This window comes from Halichoerus grypus, chromosome 5 (genome assembly GCF_964656455.1).
Source record: "Halichoerus grypus chromosome 5, mHalGry1.hap1.1, whole genome shotgun sequence".
In the NCBI taxonomy this organism is placed as follows: domain Eukaryota; kingdom Metazoa; phylum Chordata; class Mammalia; order Carnivora; family Phocidae; genus Halichoerus; species Halichoerus grypus.
In genome coordinates, this window is record NC_135716.1 from 16,936,224 (window position 1) to 16,960,188 (window position 23,965).

Genomic DNA, 23,965 nt, shown 5'->3' on the forward strand with positions numbered 1-23,965 from the left:
TTATTATTACATTAATTTACAGATGAGGAAATTAAGACCGGGTAAGGTGAGTAATTTGCTCAGGATCGTATACACGGGTACTGCAGCGATGGGTACAGAACCCTTAACTATAGTACTCTGCAGGGTCACTTTTAGGTCCCTTTCTGTTTTCTTTTGATAGGTAAATTGTTTTGGTTAAGCTATCCGTGAAAAGCTCTTAAGGATCAAAGTCAAAACCTGCCTAAAGCCAAGTGTTTTATCCCGCTCTAGTCAAGGACTCAGCATTTTGCATTTGAATCCTGCGTGGCGGGAAGCTGAAGGCAGGTGACGGGCGGGGCTGGGAGGAGGCGCCAGGCCCCCGCCAGCCAATCAGAGCAGGCAGGAGCCTCCCTGCCCCCCCACCCCCGACAGCCACGCGCCAAAATTCCAAACGGGACCTCTCTCCGCTACCCATCGTCTCCCTCCGCCGAGTTCAGCGAGCCGGAACTATATAAGAAAAAGAAGTCAGCGTTCTCCCGCCACTGTCCGCTCAGGTCCTGGTCACTGTCGATGCAGGTCCACGTCAACTTCAACCCGAAGTCCTTCGCCCGGCAGAAGGGCGAAAAGTTTCGAGCCGGCCGTTGTAGGGACGCGGCGTGGGCGGGCCAGGCGGCGGAGGGATTCCGGGTGCGCGCGCTGCGGCTGCTGGCGCGGAGCTAGTGGCGCCAGAATTCGGAGCGCGGAAGAGCCTGAGCGGCTGTCGGTCGTACTCGAGCCCGTCTCCCGCCGCGGACGCCGGGCGAGGAGACAGGGAACATGGTGGTCCTCCGCAGCAGCCTGGAGCTGCATAGCCACTCCGCCTCCTCGGCCACGGACCCTCTGGACCTGTCCAACGAGTTCCTCAGCCTGGAGCAGATCGGCCGGAGGCGGCTCCGCTCGGCCCGTGTCGCTGAGCAGTCCGCCGTCACCGTGGCCGCCGCGGGCGTGAGTACCGGCCTGGGGCGGGCCCCTCGGGCCGGGCCTGCGGGACTGCCCGCGGCGGGTTGGCCGGGTGGGGCCTGAGGGTGGGCGGCGCGGTCCGGGTGACAGTTGGTGGGGGGTGGGGGGAGGTTGGGAGGAGTGTTGTCGAGGACAAGTAAGATGGAAGGCTTCCTAAGATCGGAGCCCAAAGGGGTGTGGGTCGGGGCAAGAGATCAGGCAGTCTGGAAGAGGGCTAGGCAGTTCGTTACTACCTCATTTCACGCAAGAGCAAACCGAAGCCCTCTGGAATCTTGGTTTGTTGGGCTGCCCCACCCCCATCTCACACACCTCCCTATCTCCCAGGCTCCTGCCCTAGGTTCGCATCTGTCGAGAGCAGCCCACGTTTACTGATTCCCTACTGGATGCAAGATAGATGTTTTGGGGGCCACGGGAATAGAAAGATTGTAATTCAGGTTCCCTGACCTTCATTTGCGATCCAGAGAGGTTCGGTAATAAGAGCGCCGTGAATAATACCAGGTTGCATAATGTGGAGAGATGGAGACCAACATTTCACGTACACCTTCTTCACTTAAGCCTCGTTAATAGCTCCATGAGAATGGATAGTTATGATATCTATGTTACAGACGAAAAAATGGACTCAAAGTAGCCAGTAAGGGCTAGATCTAAAATTGGAACTTGGATCCTCTGCCTCCAAAACCTTTCCCTTTCTCTTATGTCATGCTTTAGTTATAAACAATGTCTATAGGGGAAGTTTCCAAGGGGGTGGAGCAGTAAAGTCTTGAAAGAATTGCTTCTCTTTCTAGGTCTGAAGTACAGATTGGATTTTTTGATTGTACAGTTAAGGCCGGGAGGTTGGCGGGGGGGTAGTCCCTTCACCTCCCTACCGCAGCTGCTGAAAGAGGCACAGGTGGAGGAGACAGCGTTAACAAAAGGCTGGAGAAGTTGAAGCAACACTAGAAAAGTTAAGGCAGCAGGAAGTAGTCTAGTTCTCTTTGAGGAGGGTAGGCATGGGGCTGAGAAAAATAGGACCGGAGAGAGGGTTAGGAAGTGGGAAGTCAGAATGAGAGGCCAAGGGGGAGAGAGTGACAAAACAGTTGAGGGAGTGATCACTATATGAAATTAGTTGTATGTATCTTTTGTAGGCACCCTGTACTAGTTGCTCTTCTACTGAAGGGAGTGAAAAAGTCTGTTTAATCTCTGCAATTGTGATTCTGAATTGAAAAAAATAATAATTTCCTGACTTTCAGGATCACATGTTGAGATTGAGATCTGAGGAGGCCAGACACTTCTGCACTGAACTCAGGTCCCTTGACTTACTAACAACCTATGTTCAGAAAATCTAATTATGTCAATAAATATTTATTGAATATTATCTTCTGGACAGTGCTAGATCCTATGACTATAATGATGTATTGAGCACTGATTAAGTAACATAGGCGCTTAAAACAACTCTTAGTTTTGAATCTCAGCTCACCAATAATCTGCAATTGTTAAAAGAGGTAATACCACATGTGTAGTGAGGATTAAATGTGATCATGCATGTAAGGAGATGACCTGAACACTTGGCATATAGTTAGGACTCAGTCATTGTCAGCAGTTAAGACCACAGTCAATTTTAATGCCCAGTTGCATCTTTCCATTTCTTCAGGCCAAAAACCTGAGAGTCGTCCTGACTCCTCTCTCATTTCATATTAGCAAATTCTGTTGGCTCTACCTTTTTTTTTTTTTTTTTTAAGATTTATTTATTTATTTATTTATTTGACAGAGAGAGAGAGAGAGAGAGCGCACAAGTAGGCAGAGCAGCAGGCAGAGGGAGAAGCAGGCTCTCCACTGAGCAGGGAGCCTGACACGGGGCTCGATCCCAGGACCCTGGGATCATGACCTGAGCGGAAGGCAGCCACTTAACCAACTGAGCCACCCAGGCGCCCCTGTTGGCTCTACTTTCAAAGTATATTTGGAATCTGACCACTTCTCAGATCCTCCATTGTTGCCATGCTGGTCTAAGCCATAATCTCTTCCCTAGGTTGTTAAAACGGATTCTTGACGGGCCTCCTGGTTTTCCACCCTTCTATATAATGATCCCCTTCCACAACCGTCAGTTTTCAGTATAGCTTACAGAGTGATCTTTATAAAAGTCAGGAACAGTTGATCACTCCTCTGCTCAAAAATCTCTGAGTAGAAGTTGAAAAGTTTGGGAGTAGCCCTACGCCCCTTTCTCTTTATGATGACATCCTCTTCCATTTTCCCTTTTGCAAAACCTAGTCTATTCCAGCTGTATTGGTCTAGCTGCTGCTTGAATACCAGGGCCTTTGTACTTGTTCTCCCCTCTGTTGGGAATACTCTTCCCCTGAATATCTGCATGATTCATTCCTATTTACCTTTTACATTTTAAATTTTTTTAAAAAGATTTTATTTATTTGACAGAGAGAGAGACAGTGAGAAAGGGAACACAAACAGGGGGAGTGGGAGAGGAAGAAGCAGGCTCTCCGACGAGCAGGGAGCCCTATGTGGGGCTCGATCCAAGGACCCTGGGACCATGGCCTGAGCCGAAGGCAGACGCTTAACGACTGAGCCACCCAGGCGCCCCTACATTTTTAATTTTTATAAAATCTCAGAACTCATAGTATTTAACATTTTCCAAGAATTTCATAATTATTAATCCTCCTAATCTTATGAGGTAGATATGATCATCTTTGTTTTGCAGGTGAGGGAACTGAGACATGGAGACCTAAATAACGTGCTTAAATTTACCTTTATAATAAGTGATAGAGCTCCAGGTTCTACCTAGGAGAACCTAGGAATCTGTCTCTTTCAAGTCTGCTAAAACTTCACCTTTTCAGTGATGCTTACCCTAACCACCTTATTTAAAATTACAGATCACTCTCATTAACATGCCTCTTTACTCTGCTTTGTGCTTCCTTATTACTTACCACCTTCTTACATGTTCTATTAAATTCCTACTTTTTAAATATTTTCTCTCTCCCTAAGTCAGAATGTAACTCTCTATTCTGGATTTTGACCTTTTGTTCGGTATTGTATTTCTAGGACCTAGAATAGAGCCTAGAGTTTAATAGGTGCATAATAAATATTCGTTGTTAACTATCCTTGCGCTAAAGGGACTTAGTCTAGCAGAGAACTAATATATCAAAATACTGAGACTATTTGCCATTCTTGCCATATCAGGGGTATGTGGTGGCTGAACAGTTAGCACTAAGATGGATTTTGTAGGGTGAAAGGGATTTTTTTTTCCCCCAGGCTAGGATTTCCAGTAGGGATTATAACTTTTTGAGACATAGTACTTCTGTCTTCTATAAATTCTCCATAGACCAGATTATAATCAAAGGGTTACTTAGCATTGGATTGGATCAAAAGAAACGGATAGCCCTGAGGGGTAATGTATTCATGCTGTCAAAGCCCACCAATACCAAAAATGTAACATACCTTTGTGATTGGAATATTTTCTAATTTGGGGACTTACATTCAATACATTTGATTTAATTACAGCTTGCCTTTTTTTTTTTAATTTTTTTATTGTTATGTTAATCCCCATACATTACATCATTAGTTTTAGATATAGTGTTCCGTGATTCATTGTTTGTGCATAACACCCAGTGCTCCATGCAGAACGTGCCCTCCTCAATACCCATCACCAGGCTAACCCATCCTCCCAACCCCCTCCCCTCTAGAACCCTCAGTTTGTTTTTCAGAGTCCATTGTCTCTCATGGTTCTTCTACAGCTTGCTTTTTACATCAGTCATGCACTTCAGAAACTTAACTCCTGATCACCCTGATTGTATTTAGGTATTCTTATCTCCTCAGCTGTATATTTATTGACAGATAATTTTTTAGGGTAAGTTACTTTTAAAGATGGTTAAGTTTATTCATATTAATTTGTTAACTTGGATTTTTCTTTATCTCATCTGGGAAGCTGACCTTATATTCAATTTCTGAAGGTACTTATAGTCACCTATTTATTAACCTCTTTCTACCTTTACATTTTGAATATGTTCTCAATCAGCTGGGCTTTAGGATTTGCTTGTTTTTGGTTTTTGGTTTTTCCTCCTAACTTGTATGGGTTCCCTGAAGTTTTGTTTTAAATTTGTTTTTTGTTTGTTTGTTTCTTAAACTTTTATTTTCATCCTAATTGGATCACAAGATCTAGCATTTTCATCCATTCAGATGCCTCTTCTGTGGTTCTTTTTCTTCGAGAGTCAGACTAGCCATTGCCTATTTCTGTGCTGTTCTTTGATTCATTAAATTTAGGGTTGTTCTCATGCTAATAGTAGGGAATAGTATCTCATGGATAGTAGTGGGATGATGAGTGTACATTACTTCTACGTTGTGTTTACATACATTTTTACTTTTCTATATGTTAGGTAAAATAAAATATGCTGTGGTATGTAGAAGGTACTTTTTTAAGTTGTCTATTTTAAAAGTTTGAAAAGTACTGTAAATAACACTGAAATGTACAACATATGGGAGATTCTTTAAAACTTGGTGTGTAACACAACACAGAAAAATGAAAAGTGTCCAACTTAGTAAATTATCACAAAGCATAAATAGGGATATTTTGACATATTGCTGTGACTGTTGCATCCGAAGTTGAGTGACATGGCTGCTCTGAATTCAAGTGTGTACTTGTTTTGATGTAATAATAAGTAGTCCATTTTTGTCAGTTTGTGTTAAAGACCGGCCGTTGATTTTATGCTTAGAAGTTGCAACTTTTCGAACAGGGATCTGACGGAATAGTGTTTAAGATGGATTATAGTCAACAAATGTAGAGCTTGGAAGACCAGTTAAAAGATTATAATATTGATAGCTACCAATTATATAGCACTTGCTGTGTACCAGGCATGGTACCTAATGTACACATAACACATTTGCCTTATTAAGTAACTATTATTTTTTTTTAAGATTTTATTTATTTATTTGACAGAGAGAGAGAGTTAGCGAGAGCAGGAACACAAGCAGGGGGAGTGGGAGAGGGAGAAGCAGGCTTCCCGCTGAGCAGGGAGCCTGATGTGGGGCTCAATCCCTGGAACCTGGGATCATGACCTGAGCTGAAGGCAGATTCTTAATGACTGAGCCACCCAGGCGCCCCTTAAGTAACTATTATTATTATCCTCACTGCAGATATGGAAGTCAAGGCACAGAGACCTTATGTAACTTGGACAGGATTGTACAGCTCTAAGTGACATGCCAAGAATCAATCCAAGGCAGTCTGTCGTTAAGAGTTTGGGCTCTTAATTGGTACACTGTTATCTCAATAGACCAAAGTAGAGAAAACTAGAGGCTAACTTAAGGTGATTCTAGAAGGAACAGAGAAAAAATGCCAAATAATATTGCAAGGGGTCTGAGAGTTGTTTAGATACAAGAGAGGGAAGGCAGTGTTGTTTCCAGCTAAAGAGGTGAGCAGTAGACCATTAGGAATATGCCAGAGTTTGGTGAGAGGTTAGGACTATATATCTTTGGGAGTCACCTATATAAAAGTGGTAGGTGAATTCTTGAAGGTGAATAGAAAACATAACAGAACACAAATATATTTAAGAAGATCAGAGGTAGGGGTGCCTGGGTGGCTCAGGCGTTAAGCATCTGCCTTTGGCTCAGGTCATGATCCCTGGGTCCTGGGATCAAGCCCTGCATCAGTCTCCCTGCTCCAAGGGAAGCCTGCTTCTCCCTCTCCCACTCCCCCTGCTTGTGTTCTCTCTCTCGCTGTGTCTCTCTCTGTCAAATAAATAAAATCTTTAAACAAAAAGAAAAAAAAAGATCTGATGTAATGGCGATATTTTAAGGATGAATTATGTTTTTTAAAAAGTATCATGTGAGTATTTGAAAGGAAAATGCATATCTCACATCACTATGCCCAGTATGCTTGCATCAACACTGAGCTGTGTGCAAGCCTTAGTAAGTATGACATGGTGGTTTTCTCCTTTTTATGCAAAACTCTACCATGTTATCACATGAGTTAAATAAGTTTTGAGGAGTTGTTTTAAAACACTACTTCCAAATAAAATGCCCAAACCAAAAAAAAAAAAAAAAAAAAGGTATCAAAGTATCATGTGAACCAAAGGATCAAAGCATTTAAAGAAGGGAGTGATCAGCTGCATAGCAATCAATGAGGTAGAGCAGAGGCCATTGGATTTCACTTTTGGGAGATAGTTTTGGGGCTATTGTAAGAGCTGTAGAGGTACAAATCAAATTGCTGAAGCTTGTGGAATAGATCCATGGTGAAGACTTGACCTCACCTATGTTTAAAGATGAAGCTAAGGAGAGATATCACAGCTTATACTGGGTTAGAATATTCTGATCAAGTTTTCAAGGAACCCTATGTCTGGATGCATATTGTGATTTAAAATATCCTGTTTACACCTCATATGTTGGATTGATACTTGAATTGATTCAACCAGCTGACCCACATACATATTTTTTTTAATGAATTTAAAGCTTCGATAAGCTTGGTTTTTTGTGGGAAAACAATGTATTAGTATATTTCTATTATATAATTGTGTCTACTTTGCGGAAAAGCTTTTGTACTCTAGTTGCTTCTTGTCTACTAACTTACTGATTCTGAAAGATTATAAGAGACTTAAAAATCTAACAAAATACATTTTTTCCTCTTTTAAAACTCCACTTTTGAAGAACTGTCAGTGCTCTCAATATTTAAGTAGATTTTAGCAAAAGAATAAATGAGGACACTACATCTCCAGGTTTAGTTTTCAGATTAAGTATGTTTTCTCTTGTTTTTTACTTCTTAGGAAAATTCTTTCTAGTAATGCACGTTGAAAAAATGTAAAAAATAGAAAGTGAAAGTCCTCATTTCTGTCATCCAGTGTTAATTACTGTTACCAGTTGACATTTAACTTAACCTCTTGAGAATTATTTTGAAAAGCTATATTAAGGGGCGCCTGGGTGGCTCAGTCGGTTAAGCGACTGCCTTCGGCTCAGGTCATGGTCTCAGGGTCCTGGGATCAAGCCCCGCATCAGGCTCCCTGCTCGGCAGGAAGCCTGCTTCTCCCTTTCCCACTCCCCCTGCTTGTGTACCCTCTCTCGCTGTCTGTCAAATAAATAAATAAAATCTTTAAAAAAAAAAAAAAAAGAAAAGCTATATTAAAATGTGACGTTGTTTTAATAACTGTGCTAGTTTCCTTACGAAATCAGATGTATACAGGATAATTCATCTAGAGGTATTATAACACAAAAAAATTACAGATAATTTAAATATACATTAAGCAATTTATTAAATTGATTCATGTAATAACTGGAATACTAGCCATTCATTTTATTTATTTATTTTTATTTTTTAATTTATTAAATTAATAATAAACTTAATTTATTCTTAAAGCCGAAGGCAGATGCTTAACGACTGAGCCATCCACGCGCCCCTCATTTTATTTTTAAAAACAATTCATTTACTTATTTTGAGAGAGTGAGTGAGCAGGGGGAGGGGCAGAGGGAGAGAGAGAGAGAATCCCAAGCAGACTCCCTGCTGAGTGTAGAGCCCAAGGGGGGTGGGGCTTGATCCCACAACCCTGAGATCATGACCTGAGCCTAAACCAAGAGTCAGCCACTTAACCGACTGAGCCACCTAGACACCCCTAGTCATTCATTTTAAAAGATTTTTAGAAGATTTGATGGCATGGGGAAATGTTTTGTATTACTAGAAAAAAGTTACAAAACATAAATAATATCCCAATTTAAAAGTCATGGGAATATGATTGCATAGGAAAAGAATAGTTTATGTACCAAAAGGTCAACAGTGGTTATCATGGGTAGCTGGAGTTAAGAGTGACATTTTCATCTTTGTGCATTTCTTCATTTTTCCAATTATAATGGGCATGTATTGCTTTTATTTTTATATTGCATTTATAAGAAATATTTTTGAAAGTTGTTATTTTAAAACTTCCCAGTGTGTACCTCTATATAGGTGATTCCCAACAAACCTGTTTTGTTTTGTTTTTTGTCCACACAGTTAAGGAAAGCTTTTCTTGATGCTAGTACTAATTTAGAGAGTATGAACGAAGCCACTCACTCTGCAAATCAAAGATTCACTCATACCACTTATATAATTAAATCTTCCAAGATTTTCCAGGGAATTTTTTTTCCCGGTAGTTAGCACCCCCCTTTTTTTCCCTTGTAGACAAACCTTTTTTATTATCCCCAGGAATATGGTGACATTTACTTTCTTTTTTTATTGTAATAATTAATTGTAGATAATATAAAATGTACCATGTTAACCATTTTTAAGTGTACAGTTCTATAGCATTAAGTACATTCATTTTGTTCTGCAACCATCATCACTGTCCATCTCCAGAATTTTTATGTTCCAAAACTGAAACTCTGTACCCATTAAATAATTCCCCATTTTTCCCTCCTCCTAGCACCTAACAACTACCTTTCTTTCTGTCTTTATGAATTTGACTACCCTCGACCCTCATATAAGAGGAAACATACAATATTTGTCCTTTTATAACTGGCTTATTTCACTTAGCATAATGTCTTCAGTTTCATATTTGTTGTATTAGTGTGTTAAAATTTACTTCCTTTTTAAGGCTGGATAATATTCTACTGTAAGTACCACAGTTTTTTAATCCATTCATCTATCGATGAATATTGGGATTGCATCTGCCTTTGGCCATTTTAAATAATGCTGCTATGAATAGGAGTATACAAATGTCTGCTTTCATTTCTTTTGAGTATATACCCAAAAGTAGGATTGCTGGATCATACGGTAATTCTGTTTAATTTTTTGAGGAATTGCCATATCATTTTCCATAGTGGCTGTACCATTTTGCATTCCCACCAGCAATGTACAAGGGTTCCAGTTTCTCCACACCCTTGCCAACGCTCATTTTCTCTTTTTTATAATAGCCATCCTAACAATGTGAAGTGACATCTCATTTGTGGGTTTGATTTTGTATTTCTCTATGACTAGTTATGTTGGGCATCTTTTCGTGTGTTTATTGGTCATTTGTATATATTATTTGAAGAAGTGTCTATTCAAGTCTTCTGCCCATTTTTTGTTGCTAAAATGTAGGAGTTCTTTATATATTATGGATATCAATCCTTTGTCAGATATATGATTTGTAAATATCTTCTATTCCATGGGTTTCCATTTCACTCTGTGAAGTGTCCCTGGCACAAAAGTTTATAATTTTGATAAAGTCCAGCTTATCTATTTTTTCTTTCATTATCTGTGCTTTCAGTATCATATCTAAGAAATCTTTGCCAAATCCAATGTAATGAAAGTTTTCCCCTATGTTTTCTTCTAAGAGTGTCTAAATTTTTAGCTCTGTATTCTCTGGTACATTTTTAAGGTTTTCCTTAGAACGGTTTTGCTATCTAAGGTTTACCCCATCCCCATTGGTTTAAATAGTTAGAAAAGAGATCATTTCAGTCATCCTTTAGTGTTGACATTAAAAAATAAAACTATTGCATCAGTCTTTTTATCCCCTGGAATTTAAAAACCGTAGTTATTTGATACCTGTCTTGGAACATTAAAAACATAATACATAAACATGCTCCTTTAGCAGTGAGAAATTTTATCTTGGTTCTTTTTTTTCCTCTTTTACTTTGTATTTCCAATTCATGTAAACCTCAGCATTTTATCTTGATATATTTTTATACTTAAAAGTAATTTATTAAGTATCCTTTCATACTTGTAAAACAAAATTTGAATTTTTTACACTTTCTGTGATCACAAGGCTCTAAGAAAATATAACATAATATTCAATTGATGCAAACAACAAAAGCATACTTATTTTGATTAAAAATGCTGAAACAGTAAGATTTCATTGGGATTTCATGTGATTGAAATCCCCCACCCCCACCCAATTAGTTCATATATCTGTGGAAGAATCTTATTGCTGAAGACAGTGTTTGGCATCAGTTCCATTGTTTTATAAATGTAAGCACCGAGAAACATTGTTCATATAAATAAGTAGACAGTAATGAAAGGAGTTTAGCAGTGCCACTCAGTTTTTCTGGCTTATATGCCAAAAAACACTTGCCAAAATTATTTTTCATGGTCTCTTAGCTTGATTAGGTCTCCTTTCAATTTTGTTGAAAGCAGAGAATTAGAAACCACCTCACAAAGGAAAGGATTTGTTGCCTAGCTTTGTCATTCAGTTTCTTAACACCTAACACTAGTGTTTTTCTTTGTTTGGCTTTAGGAACGTTTTTAAAGCCTTGAGTCAGTCCACAATAGTAAGATTCAGAATGGGTGAGAGAGGTGACTTTCTTTTGTAAAATAAGAGAAAGGTAAATGAACGAGGATGCCTTCTCAGGCAGATCAGTTTTAAGAAAAAGTACATAGGGAAGTTAAAGAATCTGGAAATAGATTCCCATAAAATTTTTCTTGGAAAGTCTTGTTATACTACACCTATCTAAGATGTAGGTGTTCATTTTAAAAATAATACACCTACCTAAAAGTGTAGATACTCCTTTTTCAAAGATCCTTACATATAGGTACACTGATAAAAGTGATTAACAAACCATACATATCACTAATATTTTATGAAATACCTCTCTAATTCTTAACACAAATCCTTGTGGATTAAATATCCTTATTTTACTTGTGAACCAGTGAAATATTCTGCTCAAAGCAAAATTAAATGACAAAATGTCCTGATAACACAAAATGAAATGAATGTATAAAGCCAGACTAAGTTAGGGGGAGGGTATACTAATGTGGCAGGTTTTTAAAAATACTCCCTGTTTTTCAAAAATTATCAATTTTCAGAGTAGTTTGGCATGTAATTATAGAGTTGTTAGGTACTTTTACCTTCTCTTTTTATGTGAAAGTAGCCTTTATATGATTTCAGAGAGATGTGTATGAACTTTTAGATACTTTATGACAGAACCTCTGTAGCTTGTAAAGAAGCCACTAGAGAAACTCTAGTCTGTTGAGCAATAATAAAGTCACATAGGGCACTGTGGTTTTTACAGATTAACATACATAAACAACCTTTGAATTCAAGTGTTGCATCATCTGGGTGAAACTGTGAAATAGATGGTAGTAACTCCTTTGTATCATCCAAGCCCAAATTACAATTCTGATGGTCCAGTTATTTTAAAGTTGCTGCCAGTGGTTGCATGGCAGGCAATGGTTTGTGTATTTTTCTAATTTCTGTAGCCTTAAAATAAAGGAATATTTAGTATTATGAACTATTACAAGTTTTTGTCATTGGTGGAAAACTTTACTAGACCACTTGCTATGAAATAGAGCTATAAAACATCAATAAATCTTATATTAGCCATTTCATAGACATTGCTGATAATGTGTGTATCATAAAATGATTATTTAGTTTAAATACTGTTGTAGTTTCTTGGGGAGATACAGAATGATGCTGCCCAAAAAGCAGTTGTTACAAACTTGTAATCAAAGAAAACTCTCAGGAGGAGTTTAACTTGGGGATTTTAACTGAAGAAAAACTTAAATCACTTTTTCATTTTTCTTAAAGGATGGGTCTTCAGTTAAAGAAGTTGAAACCTACCACCGGACACGTGCTTTAAGGTCTTTGAGAAAAAATGCACAGAATTCTTCAGATTCTAGTTTTGATAAGAATATGGAAATAACAGAGAAACATGCTAATGGAAGGCATTTTACAAGGTAAAACAAGATGGTTGAATGCTAATTTAAAATAGTTTTAAAGTAATTTAGGATTTGCATTTAATTTTTAAGTGTATTCTTGCACAATCATCAAGATTCCAGGGTCGCAAAATGTAATTTGAAATGAAATTGCCACAAATAAACATCATTGAATTAAAATTTTAATATGTATCCAGTTTTTATTTTCTTGTTCAAAGACAATATTTGTGGCATGTGTGAGTGCAGCTGACAAAGTTGCTTGGTAACTACTTGAGTGTGTGACTTTGTGATTTTAACTTGCTTGTGATACGTGGTTCTGCTTCATACTTAATACAAAGCCTTTATTCAAAATAGTAGTTATTTTTCTCGTCATTTTTGAGTATTCTCATTATCAAGTATTTCATCAATTCTGAGTCATTTATGAATTTGTGTGTTGGTGCACTTCTAAAAGCAGTCTTCACATAGGAAGTGGAACATGATTTTTTTTTTACTTGTCTAAGGGGACTAGATGATTTATACATATTTAAATTTCATTTCTCAAGAACCCTGAGAATTCCACTTTAATACTCCAGGAATTATTTTTAGTGAATTAGGTAGTTAGATAACTCAGGGAACTTGGATTTCTTTGGTTTGGGGCAGATTTAAATCTAATTAGCAAAAAACCTTGACTTTTCCACCCACTTTGGTGGGCCTGACATAAATGCAGGGGGTGCCAATTAGAATAAAATTTCTTTGATGAAATAATTGCTCTATACATTAATTCTTCTCATAAAGAAATTTCTCATAGTAACTTACAAGACTAGAACCCTCCTCTTTTTTTTTTAAAGACTTATTTAAGTAATCTCTACACCCATTGTGGGGCTCAAACTCATGACCCCGAGATCAAGAGTCACACGCTCCACTGTCCAAGCCAGCCAAAAACCCCTAGGGCCCTCCTATTCTTAAGTAGACTTTGATTATTTTGTGTAGCAGGTTTTCCAGATAAGTGACATCATGCCCTTTTAAGTTTGTTTTTTGTTATTTAAATAGTCTTTCATTATATATTTTAAAATTTGCATCATTTCATCCATTATTTATGGTGTGTTTACTGCTGTATTTCATGGGATCCAAGATAGCAGCAATTGAAACACTCATTGTTTTATTAGACAGTAAAAAGAAAACGCTGAAAGTTAAACTAAGACATTCCATCAGTTTTAAAACATCCCAATATCAGAGATGTTAAGATGAAGGGAAATGTACAACTTACAGAATTGATGAAATATAATTTAAGCTACCCCAGTATTTCTGAAACTTGAAGTCTTTTTGGGGTGGGGAAAGTGGCCTATGGATTCTCTGTGAGAATTTTAAACTTTATTTCATGATCTCAAGAAAAAGTAAACATTCTGGATCATCTAAATTGCTATCTTCTAGAGAAGAGTCATAAAATTTCAGGCCCTACATTGGTGTTTACAACTAAGTTGGTACCAGCTAGTACTGCTTGAGTTAGCTCAGGTTCATGAGATAAAAACTGAGTCTGACCTGGATACATAAATGATGCTTTGAAGAGGAAGCCATGGATGTGATGTCATGACATGCTGTTCAAATGAAGGTTTGGAGCACTTGAAATACAGAGAAATGGATGAATTAAGTCATGATACACAACAAACATGATGTACAATATACCAAACTGAAGAGAAACTGATAGCAGCCTGTACCACATTCACACAGCAAATGGCTATTTTATTTCAGCAAAACCTCATATGTTAATATTTTTGTTAGTGGTTTTGTTGGGTTTATTTTATTTGTATAAAATGTAAATGAATTTCTCTCTAGTTTGGCTTGTACATAGTCATAAGAAATTTAATGTTTGGGGGGGCACCTGCGTGGCTCATTCAGTTAAGCATTGGACTCTTGATCTCCGCTCAGGTCATGATCTGGGGTCCTGGTATCTAAGCACCATGTTGGGCTCTGTACTCAGCAGGTAGTCTCCTTAAGGATTCTCTCCCTCGGCTCTTCCCCCTTTTCACTCTCACATGCGCTATCTCTCTCAAATAAATAAATCTTTTTTTAAAAAAGAACTGTTAAAAATTTAATGTTGGAAGTCCTTCAAGTCTTTACCTTTAAAAGTATATGTACCTTAAGTTTATGAAACATTGTGTTGGCCTTTATGCTCAAAAGCTATTAGAGGAGTGTTAAGTGCTTTTTCAATCTAGAATTAAAGATGAGTGACATGGTATTTTTAAATTTGATTCCTTTTAAAATATATTGAATTGCGGGGCGCCTGGGTGGCTCAGTCGTTAAGCGTCTGCCTTCGGCTCAGGTCATGATCCCAGCGTTCTGGGATCGAGTCCCGCATCAGGTTCCCTGCTGGGCAGGAAGCCTGCTTCTCCTCTGCCTCTCTCTCTCTCTGACTCTCATGAATAAATAAATAAAACATTAAAAAAAAATAAAATATATTGCATTGCTGTCTTTTAAAAATTATTTTTAATTTTTATTTTTATTAGAGGGAGAGGGAGAAAGAGGATCTTAAGCAGACTCCACCCTGAGTGAGGAGCCTGACACGAGGCTTGATCTCACAACCCTGAGATCATGACCTGAGCTGAAATCAATAGTCAGATACTTAACCAACTGATTCACCCAGTTGTTTTTAAATAACTTTATGGAGATATAATTTACATACCATAAGATTCACAATTTTAAAATACATAATTCAGTGGTTTTAGAATATTCACAATATTGTGCTACCATCACTACTATCCAATTTCAGAACATTTTCATCACCCCAGAAAGAAACCCTGTTATATTATCTCCCACCTCCTTCTCCCTCCCCACTGGCCCCTTGGAAATCACTAATCTACTTTCTGTCTCTATGGATTTGGCTATTCTGGACATTTTATATAAATGGAATCACATTTATGGCCTTTTGTATCTGGCTTCTTTCACTCAGTGTGATGTTTTGAAGGTTCATTTTATTGTAGTACCTATCAGCACTTCATTCTTTTTTTGCTGAATAAGAATCCATTGCATAAATATATCATGTTTTGTTTATCCACTCATTAGTTGATGGACATTTGGATTGTTTCTACTTTGTGGCTATTTTGAATGATATTGTGAACATTGGTGTTCAAATTTTGTGTGGACATAGGGTTTTGATTGTTTGGGGGTATATACCTAGGAGTGAATTGCTGGGTCAGATGGTAACTTTTAACATTGAGGAACTGCTGAATAGTTGGCTAAAGCAGCTGTACCATTTTACATTCCCATTAGCAGCTCATGAGGGTTCCTATTTCTCCACATCCTCATCAACACTTGTCAGAGTCTTTTTGGTTTTAGCCATTTAATGGGTGTAAGAGTATCCCTTGTGGTTCTGATTTACATTTCCTTGATGGTTAATAGCATAGAATATCTTTTTGTGTGCTTATTGGCCATTTATATGTCTTCTGTGGAGAAGAACTTCTATCTTAAAAAATAATCTGTGTATTCAGATCATTATTACAAAGACTTATTTTACATAGTGATAACATTAGGATCTGTTTGTATAAGACTTAGATAAACTAGCCCTCAGTATTGTTGAATTTTGCTTTATGTAGTTTCCTGCTACTTATCAGGGTGACCCTTTTTGCCATTGCTAGTTTACCTGACTATAGTAATCTCTACTTATTCCTTTCTGTGTCCCTCCATCCGTTTTGTTTTCTATCTGAGGCTCAAAGACCAGGAGACCAAAACTGTTAGAATAATATAGAAAGATTTGAGTAACTGTACCTGAGGGCAGGATCTATATTTCTTTGGTTCTGGAGTTCCTAACTAGGGTCCAGTAATCATAGTTTTCAGGGAGCTCATGAAACTTCTGAAATAACGTATAAACTTGTATGTGTGTATGCAGTTTTCTAGCTAGAAAAGATCCATAGCTTTTACCAGATTTGCAGAGGTTGACAAAAGTCCAGGCACCTGTTTTTGTAAATAGTTTCCCTGGAGCACAGCCATACCCATCGTTCTACCTATGGCTGTTTTCCTGCTTCAGTGTTAAAGCTGTGTGTGACCAGAGACTGTATGACTCACAAGCCTAAGTGTTTACTACCCACCCATTTAAGGAAAAGTTTATCAACCCCTGTAAGGGGAAAGGTGCTCCCATTCCCCTACAGGCAAGAAGGAAAGAAAGAGAGAAAAAGAAGGAAGGGCAGAGAGAGAGAGAAAGAAAAAGAAAGAGAGAAAGAAAGAACGAGCATTGCTTTAATCATTATGTCCCTAGCATTTAATAGGGGCCTTGTTTATAGAAGTATAGACCTACATGGTATGGAGGGAGGGGATCCTTTATGAGAAATGTCTATGAGCCTATGAACAAACTAGGCCTTGACCTGTGGATAGATTGCTCAAATGTTTTTATTTTGTTCTTGGTTCTTAACAAAAGAGATAATGAATTAATGATGACTTACGTTGTGAGAATACATGATTTGACTCTTCTGGATAAGATGGTTCCATTTTATTTTAAAGTGTCACATTTGAAATCCCATGTGTATAACCAGCCCACTTGGAAATAGCTTGACACATTGGTTGATTAATAGATGTAGCTATCCAAGTATGGAAAATTGAGTCCCTAAAAATAAGTTAATGAGACATACTGTTTTGTTTGCTCAATGGCTTTTGAAAAAAGATGGGAGGAGAGTACTTGTTTTTTTAAAACCTTGGAAAGTATTCTTTCCAATTTCAGTACTGCCTGCCAGTTTTTAAGTTAAATATCTGATTCACAAATGGACTGTTTCTGCATATGAATGATAATGCATGTCATATAGAGATTGTAGCCAGCAAATGTTTTTAGAAGGAAATTAACATATTGCTAAGGGACATTAGTTCTGTTTATAGTTACAAATATCTCAAGGATGTGGGATCACTATATCCCTGTGGTATAAAACACACTGTCTTGTTTATACTCAATAATTACAGTTCAATTATATCTAAATACTTAGGCTAAGGATATAATTTCTTGTTTTAAGTAAGATACTTTGATTTGATTAATTCTGTTTAAGAGTTAATACATATATCATTGCATTTCACAACAGGGTTCTCAGACTTTGTTTAGCCATAACTGACATAAGCATAGATATTCTAAAGCTTTTTATTTTTCAGTGTTTTTTAGGCTTTTAGGTATCTATGAGTATTTACTCTCTAAGCTGATATACCTTTTTACCCTACTTTGTAGTATTGTGAAATATAGGATTTAAAATTATGTCAATTATTTTGAATAATATATTTTTTCATATAGGCAGTTGGCCAGACAGCAGGCTGATAAGAAAAAAGAAGAGTGCAAAGAAGGTAAGTAATGTTAAAGGCATTTCAGATTGAAAACATGTAGTTCATATTTTGTTTACAGATGTATTGAGGTACATACAATAAACTGTACATATTTAAAGTGTACAATTTGTTTGGTTTGTTGTAAGTGTATGCCGTGAAGCCACCACCGCAATAAGATAGTGAAGATAACTATCACTGCCAGAAACTCCCTCAGACCTCTTTATAATCACTCCCCCTACTCCTCTCCAGGCCTTCCACACACCAAGATTCCTGAGCAATCACCAATCTGCTTTCTATCACTATAATTTAGTTTTCATTTTTTAGAGTTTTATGTAACTGAAATTATGCAGTTGCATTCTTTTTGTCTGGCTTTCTTTCTCTCAGCATAATTACTTTCAGTATCATCCACATTGTTTCATTTTCTTGCCAAGTATTCCATTATATGGATATACCACAGTTTGTCCCCCGCCCAATTCTATTGATATAATTGACATATAACATTGTGCATGTTTAAAGTGTACAATAAATGTTGATTTGGTACATTTATATATTGCAAAATGATTATCATAGCTTTAGCTAACACCAGCATCATGTCACATAATTTCCATTTCTTTTTCGTGGTGAGAACATTTAAGATCCACTCTCTTAGCAACTTTGAAGTGTGTAATACAGTATTACTAACTATAATCTCCATGCTGTACATTAAATCCTCAGAATTTATATGTCTTATAGCTGGAAATTTATATTCTGACCAACAGCTCTCCTTTTCCCTCACCAGCCAGTCCTTGGTAACTAACATCCTAGTCTGTTTCTATGAGTTTGGCTTTTTTTAGATTCCACATTTAAATGATATTACAGAATATTTGTCTTTCTCAGACTTCTTTCACTTAGCATAATGCCCTCAAGGTCCATCCATGTTACTGCAAACGGCAGGATATTCTTTCTCATGGCTGAATGGTATTCTGTTGTGTATGTATATTTTACATCTTTATCCATTCATCCATTGAGGGACACTTAGGTTGTTTCTCATAATTTGTTTATTCCTCTTTTGGTGGACATTTGGGTTGTTTCCAGTTTGGGGCTATCACATTTGAACGTTTGTATACAAATTTTTGTATTACAAATCTTTCCTTTTCTCTGGAAAGCAGAATGGCTAGGTCATACGGTAAGTGTATGTTGTAACTTTATTTTTGTTTTCTATTATTTTTAAGAACGGTAAGTTCAAGATACTATGATTTTGTTCTATGAAAGTATAGCTATTCAGTTGTTCATTTTAGAATTGTTTTATAAATGCCGTTATTTAAAATCGTTCCATTTTTATGTACACATCTTGAAGACAAAGTGATTCCAGTTACTCGGTCACTGAGGACTAGAAACATTGTTCAAACTAAAGAACACTTGCATGAAGAGAATGGTGACGTTGAAGTTCGCCGCAGTTGCAGGATTAGAAGTCGCTATAGTAGTGTGAACCAGTCTGTGCTGTTTGACAAACTTATAACAAAGTAAGTAAAAATTATTTAGATCAAGATGATTTAGCTGGCAAAATTTTTTGTTGGGGAAGGATCATAAATTTCAACTAGCTTGAATATTTAATATGTTAAGCTGTGTAAAGCATAAAAGAGAATGATTATTAGAGGGCTTTGTAATGGTTCTATATATGTATTTAAATTCTTGGAAAGAGGGGCACCTGGGTGGCTCAGTCAGTTAAGCGTCTTCCTTCAGCTCAGGTCATGATCCTGTGGTCCTGGGTTTGAGCCTCTCCTTCTGCCTGCCACTCCCCCTGCTTTGCCCTCTCTTTCTCTCTGTCAAATAAATAAATAAAATCTTAAAAAAATAAAATCTTGGAAAGAAATTTTAGAATACTTTTGCACAAGTGAATCAGTGCCTTGTATAGAGATATTTAAAATCCCAGCACTCAAAAAATACAATGGAAAAAAAATAAAGTTTTTAATAATGTGCTACTCTTTTACAATTTTAGCTTATATTATGTCAATTTTCTTAAAGCACTGCCGAAGCTGTACTTCAGAAAATGGATGACATGAAGAAGATGCGTAGACAGCGAATGAGGGAACTTGAAGACTTGGGAGTGTTTAATGAAACAGAAGAAGTAAATATATCCTTCCTCAGCCCTGAAACTAGTGTAACATTGTGTGTCAACTACACTTCAATAAAAAAGAATATGTACATATATCTCCTTCCATTTAGGGGATAATTTAATGATCTCCAGTATAACCTTTTTTCTGTGGTACCTATCCATTTTTTGGTTAAATTATTCATCATTTTCAACATTTTTAAACTGTCCAGCATTTGTTTGATCAGTCACTAGTTACTGCTGTAGTTTAAGAGTTTATAGCTGTAAGTATCTTCATTTTAAGCAGGATAGGAAGATCCTACTGAATTTTTTTAATATACTCAATGTTAATGGCTTTTGTTTAAACATTTTTAGGGGAATCTTAATATGTACACAAGAGGAAAACAAAAAGGTATTCAAAGAACGGATGAGGAAACAACTGACAATCAAGAAGGCAGTGTGGGTTAGTCTTTTGTTCTACTCCTGGGTTTGAATTTCAGCACTTTTTATTTAGTAGGAGATAGCTTTTTTATTCAGAAGTTGTGACATTTATGGTAGTTTGTGAGAGATCAAGGGATTGGTCATAATTGAAAAGTGAGGGCAGGGAAGAGCTTAAAAGAATAGTATGTCTTATTTGGGAAAATACTTGAAAGCAACAAAATCTAAAGCAAATAAACCTGGTTTGCTTGTATAGTATATCTGCAGACAACACGTCTCTACCTGTTAAAAGGTGATAAAAATTAAGTTTAGCTCTTCTGTTTAGAAATTGCTGCTATAATTTATTAGAACTTCTCTTGAGTGAAAACCGGTTTTCTGAAATGCATTTTAAATATTTGGTGAGGGTGTTTCACAATTTCACAAGCAGATTATTTCAGTTAACGCTCCATGTAATTCAGTGACAGCCAGAAGGGCTGGATGGAATTTAAAACTTAAATATGAAAGGCAAAAGCTAAGTGAGGAGATACTCTAATTTGTCAACATGTTAAATTAACTTAGAAACTTAAGTATAGTCACTTATATTAATAAAATTAGCAGCAATACCATAACCTTTAGTTTGGTACTACTGACAATAGCCTTTAAACTTCTTTCCCTGCTTCCTTTTTCCTTCCTCTAGTTATTTTTAATTCTACAATTTACTTCATTTTTAAAAATCTTCATTTATAGGCTGCAAAAGAATTACAGATCATTTCTATGAACAATCTAGAAGTAAATAAATTTTTAGAGGAGGGTCTCTTTCTCCCTGAATTCCACTGTGTTAAAAGTCATTAACATTTTCGTGACTATCTTGAAAGTAAATGTTTCTTAACTGTAGAATCATCTGAAGAGGGTGAAGACCAAGAAGATGAAGATGATGGTGAAGATGATGAAGATGAAGATGATGATGATGATGATGATGATGATGAAGATGAAGAGGATGGGGAAGAAGATAATCAGAAACGATATTATCTTAGACAGAGAAAAGCTACTGTGTACTACCAGGCTCCACTGGAAAGTAAGTGCTATATATATTTTTTCCAGGAGAAGCTGTAATTATATTACCTTTATCTTTACTGCCTTTTCTCTCTTATTTTTCATGTTTTCATTTTACAGAATACTCATGGCTGTTGTCTTTCATAAACTATGCTAAATGTGCAAGAAATCATTTCTTCAAGAAAGTTAGATATTAGCCTTGACCAAAGCAAATGGGCCATTTTGAAATTTCATGTCTGTGTTTAATTATTTTAGATTTATTTATTTATTTAGATTTTACAGCTTTCTACTTAGTTTATCTTGCCACTTTGTGTAAATAGGACCTTTTTTGATTTATGTTAAAGTTATACCTCAGTACTTATGAGCATATATATGCAGGGCTGATAACCAGCTGTTATGCATCAGTATAATCATAATGGTTGTTTATGGCCAGTGTATGTTTTGGTTGGTTGGTGTCTGTGCTATACATATTTTCAAAAGCAACCCTGCAGATATAAAAGATTTAAAATGTGAACAGTAAAACAGCCTATAGTAGGTATGTACTAGTATTTTCACGGAAGGCAACACCTTTTTGAGTATTTAGATGAAGAGCAAAATTATCTTCATACGTATTTATATATTACATACTTATAATTCTTCTTTTTAGAACCTCGTCACCAGAGAAAGCCCAACATATTTTATAGTGGCCCAGCTTCTCCTGCAAGACCAAGATACAGATTATCTTCTGCTGGACCAAGAAGTCCTTATTGTAAACGAATGAACAGGTTTGGTTCTGAAGTAGTGATTGATTTATGACAACATAATTATGGCTATGTTAGGGTAGGATTCTAGAGTCTTAGGATTGGGTGTATCCAAATAGAATTCTAGAATCATATATTTGGGAGAGTTAGCTCTATTCCTATAATGCTCTTACCCTTACTACCACTGACTGGTTTTTGCTTTTGCTTCCATTAATAGGAATTGTTAATAACTACCATGGTAAGGTAGTTTATTCCATTGTTCCACACTTTAATAATAGAGGCTACCTTTGCTTCAGTGTTTACTGTATTCCTGGCTTGGTGTTAAGCATCTTACATAGACTTTCATTTAATCTTCACATTGTTTGAGTATAGGTGTAGTCTTGTCTTCACATAGTATCACAGACATATTTTCTCACTATGACAAACATTCTAGGTTACATAACTTTCTAGACTTTTCATGATACCATCCTTTTCTAGATCTGGTTTTTTTCCAGGTTTTAATTCCACTTTTTAAAAATTCATTTCTTTCATATAGTAGGAAACATTTTTTCTTTGACCATTCAAATTACTTGTAGGTTTTTTCCCCTTCTACATCCTAACATTTGTTGGTTGTCTGTCATAATTAGGTCCAAAGAGGTAATTCTTGTTATTTTCTCATTCTCCCAAGTAATAAAAGGTTTTCTGATTCACTAGAACTTTTTGGGTAATAGTAACATTATAGTAATTCATGAATGAGAGAGTTTGTTGGTGAAGACTAAAGAAGGCAAAAAAAAAAAAAAAAAGCACATTGATATGGAAATGGTACTTTTTCCTAATACTAATTTTCTCAGAGGTGAGACAAATCCTTCAAGACTTCAACTGTTCAAACAGTTCTTGAAAGTCTCCTCATAGAAGCAAACTATCTAATCACAGAAAGCAACACTTTCATAGGTGCTGACAAATTCTTCTCTTCTAGGAAAAATATGAAATACTACTTGTGTCCCTGGCTCTTTTAATTTCATTTTCAGAGTGTCAAAAATCAAAAGTGTACATTCTAGATTTCCTGTTTCGTCATCCCTTTTCATACAATCAGAGCCCAGAAGGATGGAGGACCAGGAGGGTAACCTGTCAGGGCTGCCCAAGATAAGTTGCACTGAAAGGAGGCCACACTGTCATTACTTTTCATAGGCCCCTAAAAATATTGTTAAAGACCAGTATTTTGGTGGTGAAATCTAATGATCTTCAGAAAATCAGGATAAGGCATAATGTTCCCTGGAATCCCACCAAGCATAAGGCCCAGGGCAGCTGTCTTGGTTGCCTGACTCAAAGGACCTCTATTAGATCCAACAGAAGTGAAAGGCTGGCACTTACTTTGAGATTTAGTTTCTTTTCTTACTTTTAATTGGATATATGTTTCTGAAAGTAACTTACTTAATGACTGACTGCCTCTATAATCACCACCTACTATGTTATCTTGCAACAGGTAGGATGTTTTTTTGGGGTTTTTTTGCCTGTTTGGTGCTCAAGTTCCCATATCTGGTTTACAAAGTTTACCCTTAATGGAAAGTGTCTCATAGCTCTTTGGGTACAGGATTTTTTTTTCCCACTACAATTATTTAACAAATGTTTGAGTACTACCATGTGCTAAGCACTATGGATATAAGACTAAGTCAGGATTCCTGCCCTTGGATCGCATTGACTAGTGGAAGATTCTGACACATATATTTTTTATTTGTGTATTTTATTTATTTATTATTTGACTGTAGTTGACACGTGTTACATGAGTTTCAGTTATACGACATAGTGATTCAGCAACTGTCTGTTATGCAGTGGTCACTACAAGTGGAGCTACCGCCTGTCACTATGACAATGCTGTTAAAATACTATTGACAGTATTCCCTATGCTGTCCC

At 36.8% G+C, this 23,965-nt stretch overlaps 1 protein-coding gene across 1 annotated transcript in view; it reads left to right on the top strand.

Moving 5' to 3' along the window:
* Positions 1-625: 625 nt before the first annotated feature.
* ATAD2 (ATPase family AAA domain containing 2) overlaps positions 626-23,965 on the top strand; it is a 72,971-nt gene continuing 49,631 nt past the window's right edge. Inside the window, exons 1-8 of the mRNA XM_036108370.2 lie at positions 626-942; positions 12,399-12,547; positions 17,766-17,815; positions 19,131-19,296; positions 19,799-19,901; positions 20,241-20,328; positions 21,178-21,357; positions 21,982-22,099. Coding sequence (XP_035964263.2) covers positions 775-942; positions 12,399-12,547; positions 17,766-17,815; positions 19,131-19,296; positions 19,799-19,901; positions 20,241-20,328; positions 21,178-21,357; positions 21,982-22,099 — 1,022 coding nt within the window. The 5' untranslated portion in view covers positions 626-774. The remainder of the gene's footprint in view (positions 943-12,398; positions 12,548-17,765; positions 17,816-19,130; positions 19,297-19,798; positions 19,902-20,240; positions 20,329-21,177; positions 21,358-21,981; positions 22,100-23,965) is intronic.